The following is a 1,557-nucleotide window of genomic DNA, read 5'->3' on the forward strand; positions in this document are numbered from 1 at the left end:
AACAAAGATACGCTGGGGTTGAGGGGGGAGGTGTGTGTGGGCAAAACATTTTGCCCTTTGACCTGCAAGTTTTCACATGAGCACTCTGAGTTCAGGATCCCAGAGGTTATTTAAATTAATGTTTGGACTGTTCTACCTGAAGTGCGAAACAATTTTTTGCAAGTCTTTTTTAATTGTATGGCATTTGACAATCTTTCACATTTAAGCTGAAAGAATGCAAGTGGCAATTCCCACAGCCTATACACATTGTGTTTACAGAGAAACTTACCACAGGTTTCCACACGCACCAACTGCAGCTCAATACTTTTGACTGCAGCCTCTGCATTCTCCACCACCAGCTCCCCTGTCAGTGGCTGCGTAATGATACAGTTTGTAGAACTGAGATGACCTTTGATGAGAAATTTTGGAAGTGAAGCTCTCTGAAAAGATGGGGGGGAAGACACAACTGTAAGAGCAGACTAAGAAAAAATACCTCATAGAAAGACAGTTATCAAAATATATAGGGAATCCCAAAGTTGCAAAGTTAAGAACTCTAAAGTTCAGAAATGCCTCACGTAACTTAAATAATATAACTCTTTCTTTACATGTGCATCCTTATGCAGATGCATTAAGATGTATCTCTTACTACCCTCCCCCATGACATGCATCCCCCTACTCATTCCATCCACAGGAGCATTTTTCCTGGGATAGACTGACAAAATTTGGCTATTACAATTAATCCAGAAGTCAGGAACCGCATGGTGAAGGAGGTAGGCTGGCAGCAACTAACAGGATGGTCGAGTTAAGACAGCTGGCACTGCTCTGCAGAGCTGCACTCTGATCCCATTTTGTTATGAGTTACCAATATAGTCTATCATTTCAGTGATTTTTCTCACCTTTTTAAATTTATCTCTCATGGCCGCTATTTGGAGGGAAGACAGGCATTTAAGAATCTACACTTAATGCAAGCTGTAGCATACTGCTTATGTACCAAGACATCAATTAAGGACAATTAATAAAGAGCTTAATTTGAATACAGCATCACACAACTTTTAATTTTTTTTTAACAGCAAGCAGGTTTCCTGTGTTTTAAGGAAAGAGCGGTAAGAATAGCTGATCGGGGATGACAGTCTCTAAATCAGTTTCCATAAAAGACCAAAGCAGGGGTTTGCTCCCCTTGCCCTCCCCTTTTTCAGGCCAGCGGACATCACAGATGCTCTCTGCCAGCAGAGGAACTCATACGCCAGAAGCTTCAGTTACATGTCAAGTTTTGGCAGGAGGCATACTGGAAAAGTTGCATTTTCTACCAACATCTTCACGATCCAACTTTCTTCAAACCCTTTGAGCACCCTGCTCTAGCCTTCCCCTTCTTTTGCAAGCCTTATTCTTCTCTCCCTCCTTAATCTTTTGTTATTGGCATCTTTGATGTTAGTCCCTACCTTCCAACCATCTGTTCCCACTTGCTTGTGGCCTTGGATTTCCTTGCCCATGTAACTGATTCTCCCTTCTTCCCAACCGTCTTGTCGCAAACTTTTTTTCTCCAATCTATTAGTTTTGCTTCTTAGTCCTGGCTGCCAG

At 42.0% G+C, this 1,557-nt stretch overlaps 1 protein-coding gene across 1 annotated transcript in view; it reads right to left on the minus strand.

Moving 5' to 3' along the window:
- Positions 1-1,557, minus strand: part of DSCR3 (Down syndrome critical region gene 3) — a 45,035-nt gene that overhangs the window by 2,009 nt on the left and 41,469 nt on the right. The window contains exon 7 of the mRNA XM_009891363.1: positions 269-419. Coding sequence (XP_009889665.1) covers positions 269-419 — 151 coding nt within the window. The remainder of the gene's footprint in view (positions 1-268; positions 420-1,557) is intronic.

This window comes from Charadrius vociferus, unplaced genomic scaffold (genome assembly GCF_000708025.1).
Source record: "Charadrius vociferus isolate BGI_N301 unplaced genomic scaffold, ASM70802v2 scaffold298, whole genome shotgun sequence".
NCBI classification, from domain to species: domain Eukaryota; kingdom Metazoa; phylum Chordata; class Aves; order Charadriiformes; family Charadriidae; genus Charadrius; species Charadrius vociferus.